At 34.5% G+C, this 4,571-nt stretch overlaps 1 protein-coding gene across 1 annotated transcript in view; it reads right to left on the reverse strand.

Annotated features, from left to right (window-relative positions):
• Positions 1-4,571, reverse strand: part of LOC106882741 (adhesion G-protein coupled receptor G6) — a 25,031-nt gene that overhangs the window by 10,179 nt on the left and 10,281 nt on the right. The window contains exons 8-10 of the mRNA XM_014933515.2: positions 4,154-4,306; positions 1,740-1,880; positions 830-979 (exon numbers count right to left, since the gene is read on the reverse strand). Coding sequence (XP_014789001.2) covers positions 830-979; positions 1,740-1,880; positions 4,154-4,306 — 444 coding nt within the window. The remainder of the gene's footprint in view (positions 1-829; positions 980-1,739; positions 1,881-4,153; positions 4,307-4,571) is intronic.

Raw genomic sequence — 4,571 nt, forward strand, 5'->3', positions numbered from 1 at the left:
AGTCAATTCAAACATGAACAAGCAAGAAAAAAACGCAAAAAAAAAAAACAACGCGAGGACGTGGAATAAGTACAGTGTTATTGGACGCTCAGGAAAGGAAACACACATATATACACAAATACAAGAAGAGAGGGAGATAGGAGCTATTATTTCCGTGCATGTTGAAAAATAGATATTTTAATGAAACTTTGACTATACTTTGTGATTCGAATAGTGACCATTGATAATACTTTTGGCTTGCTTTCTGGTTTGTGGCTACTAGAGTAGGTACAACAGCTACAGTCACAGCACTGACCACATATTATAACTGTGGAAGATACCACATCATAACAATTACATTATATTTTAATATATTTATATTATATACTTTAGCTGTAAGCTACATGAAGACAATGAAGCGTCTCAGTATTTTGACATATTTACTAGCAAACTCATCAATGTATAGTTTATTATGCATCAAAACATACGTAACAAGAACAGCACTAATCTTTCACTTAGTATAACACCTTACATATTTACTGAGATACTCAATAACATACATTTTAGTTGGTACATTATTATACAACTCTTTAAAACTGGCCTAACATACATAGCATTTGTTATAATATTGGTTTCAAATTTTGGCTCAAGACCAGTAATTTTAAGGGTAAGGACAAGTCAAACACATCAACTTGTGCTTATTCTATCGACCCTGAAAGAATGAAAGATAAAGTCAACCTTAGAATTTGAACTTAGACCATAGACGTATAAAATGCTGCTAACCATTTTACCCAGCATGCTTATTAGTCTACCAGCTTATTATCTAAGCATTTGTCATAATATTACCAACCATTAGTAGTGCAAAACTTGTAAGATGGTTACAGGAACAAGATATTCTTTCTCCTGGTACAATGTTGTATATATTACAGCCTTTTGTTGACCAATGAGGATCCTGTCCAGAGGTGTCATCCCAGTAAACACACCGTGGGTTAGTACCATTCTGAAAACAAATTAAAAAATTAGAATTAGCATTCTAATACATAAAATGGTTACTTAAGAAGATTGCTTTCGAATCATCTCAAATTACACTTACTGCCAAAGAAATGTCCTATCTCATAGATGTTATCTTGCCTTCAGGTACAAAATGAAAGTAGCTCATTCACCTGAGCCATAATCACCACTTCACCAACCTTTCAACAAACTTACAGAGTGCATGACCTTCCTCTGATGAGGAAATCACTGAAGAAGAAAATGTCTGACCTCAGACCTTTTAATCTTCTCCACAATATTACATCATTCACCATACCCATCAGACAGAGGAAGACTATGAGGTGATATCAAAAGTTCCCGGACTAGTTCTGTAGTGTGCCAACAGATAGCAGCACATGGTTGTGTGTGCAGTGAGAGCTAGCAGTGACCTTCATGTGGCAGTGTGCCAAATGACATCATTGTATTTACTTCACAAGTTGTGAAATTTGTGTTCCTGTGACCACGTGTATGTTGTAGTCTGTGATTTTGTCATGGGCAGGAACAAAGAGCCAACATGAAATTTTGCGTTAAACTTGGTAAGTCTGCTACAGAGACATTGAGCATGCTTCAGCAAGCTTATGACAATAAGGCGATGGGTCATATGCAATGTGGTACAGTAAGGTACAAGATAAGACACTAAATGAATCTGTTAAACCAACAACTATGGGATTTTGACATCCAAGGAGATGGCAATATCAGCAATAAGAAATACATAAATAGAAATATATTACCTTATGTATTAAACTGAAAGACACGGTAATTGGTTTATCAAGGTTGGTTATTTGAATATTAGGAATATTGGCTGCAATAATTTGACTGTTGACAAACTGTTCGAGTACTTCCATCTTTTTTTTAAGAGGTTTTTGAATTACCTATAAAATGAGAAGTTGTTATGTAAACAAACTTATTTATTCAATGGGAGTCCTTAATATATTGTTAAAGTTTACAAATAAATTCAAAATCTTTGTAATGTATGAACATATCTTTTTATTCAATGGAATGTTGTGGAAGCATTGCATACAGCTCCTAGTATATTTTTGTTTAATGTGGGTGAGGTATGTCTGCATTGTTTAGTTTGATGCTTGGTTATATTTGAAGTTCTCTGATGATGTTGGTGATGCGAAAGGGTGACAGGTGACTTTTGTTGGTGTTGATATAAATCTGTTGTTTTTGAAGCAGGTTTTAAGGTAACTAATGAAGGGGTTATTGTGCAATTTGTATTTGAAGTGTGATGGAAGGAGTGTGTAAGAATAAGCAAAAAAAAAAAAAAAAAAGAGAGGGTGAACTGATGATCTTTGAGATATACCATTTGGGAAATTGCAAGTTCTTTTAATTGTTGTTTGCATGCAATATATCAGCCTAGCAACCAGGCTGATAGATAAATTGTTTCTTGATATGGTGTTAATTATTTTCTGCAAATTGGATAATGGGAAGTAAGTAGAGTTGAAAGCTTTAATTCATGTTTAAAGTATTGAAGACTGTAAGCATATCAATTGTTTTTGTTGTGGATACTGCTGTTGTATATCTTCTGTTTTAGGTTTATGAGAAGTGTGATGGTTTAGCCTACTGGCCTGAATTCATGTTCTAGAAAGAAGTTATAGATGTAGATGAGCACAGTATAACTTTAGGCTCTTACTGTTTCAGATATATGCTGGGTAGTATAATAGCAGGACATTTTTGATGTGATCCATGTTTGACTGAAGTATACAAATATTTGTTTAGAGAGAAGTGTTTGGTAGAAGGAACATGTCCATTATTTTTATTTTAAGTTTTGTTGGTAGAAAAGAAAAAAAATATCAATAACTCAATTACTACTTAAAGCTCTGCAAGTAACCTATCTAGAAATTAGCTGCCATAAAGTAGGTTCAACAAACCATGAATTTGTTGGACTATCGTGATATGAGATTAGGTATCTATTGATCAAGCAGACTCAAACAGCTGAAGTATAATTCTTGGTGGTGGCAGACTGGCAGAATTGTTAGAGCATCAGACAAAATGATTTGCAGAACATCTAACTCTCTACATTCTGGTTTCAAATCCTACTGAGGTCATCTTCGATTTTCATTCATCCAAGGTCCATAATATTGAGTACCAGGGAAGCAGCAGGATCAATGGTGTCTCCTACCAAAACTCCCAGCATTGTGCAATTATTCATGGGATAGTGACTCTTTTTCTGTCGGGAGATGATATTCGGCTGGGCATTATTTTACGTCTATACAAGGCAGCAAACTAGCAGAATCCTTAGCATGCCAGACAAAAGGTTTAATGGTAATTCATCTGTCTTTACATTCTGAATTTAAATGTTGTGAGGTTGACTTTACCTTTCATTCTTTCAGGGTTGATGAAATAAGTACCAGTTGTGCTTTGGGGTTGAAGTAATTGACTAACTCCCTCCCACAAAATTTCAGGCCTTGAGTCTATAATAGAAAGGATTATTTTACTCCTATAGGCACCGATCTACTCTCTTATAAGGTATTATAATGGTTCTAAATCTTGTAACATGTTAGGTTTACTGGATCTATTCAATTTGATGGTATAATAACTTTAACACGAAATAACTTCTAAAATACAAATTTTTGTCCAAAACGTTACGAGTAAACCCTGTTATCTGTGACACATTCTACTAGTATCCGAAGTTTCAAAGCGTTTAGTTAAAAAAAATTAAGTAAAACATCTGGCCGTCAAATTGAATAGATCCCTGGATTTTCCGGCGTGTATTGGTTATTTACAAGTCAGACAAACGGGGGGGCGGGGTAATCCATCTCATGAAAGGGTTGTCTTCCCTTTAGAAGATTTATCTCCCCTGAGATTGTTCTGTGACAAATGGCTGTCGGTTTGTATAGCTCCCAAGAAGAATGTGCATGCAAAACAGAAAGAGAAGGAAGAAATAAAAAAGAAAAGAAGAGAGTGTGTAGAGGAAAAGGAATGCAGGAAATATAGAGAAAGAAGAGTAATGAAGCAAAATATAAAATAAACAAAATAAAGAAAAGTAATACAAAGAGGTCAGGACCAAGGTAGAAATCCTGCAGAATAACACAAGAGAGTTGTTAATTAATATACAGTATATATAACAGATGATTCAGTTGTGTTAATGGTTGGCTGTTAATACTTGGGTCAATACTTGGTTGTTAAACATTGTACATACCCTATATAGCTTATCAGTCCGAAGAGAATGGAATGAAACCCTTGAAATCCTTAGAAGTTCTTTGCTTTTCAGACGTTTTAATAAACTGTTAGGTAATGAGATGAAGTCCATCACCATCATATTTTCTAGTTCAGAATATGAAGCATTATATATCTGGTGGGAGGAAAGAAAAAAAAGAAAGGCATTGAAAAGTTATATGGGATACAACAAGAAAAATGGTAAACTTTCTACCACTGCTGTTGCTATTGCTGCTACTACTACTACTACTACTACTACTACTACTACTACTACTACTACTACTACTACTACTACTACTAAAGTGGGTTTGGTGCTGCGACATAAGCCACATCTATTTATTTGAACTTTTTGAAAATCAGTGTAAAAAGTGAAACCGGTTAAAGCTCCAGATATATTAATA

Source organism: Octopus bimaculoides, chromosome 10, assembly GCF_001194135.2.
Source record: "Octopus bimaculoides isolate UCB-OBI-ISO-001 chromosome 10, ASM119413v2, whole genome shotgun sequence".
Lineage (NCBI taxonomy): Eukaryota > Metazoa > Mollusca > Cephalopoda > Octopoda > Octopodidae > Octopus > Octopus bimaculoides.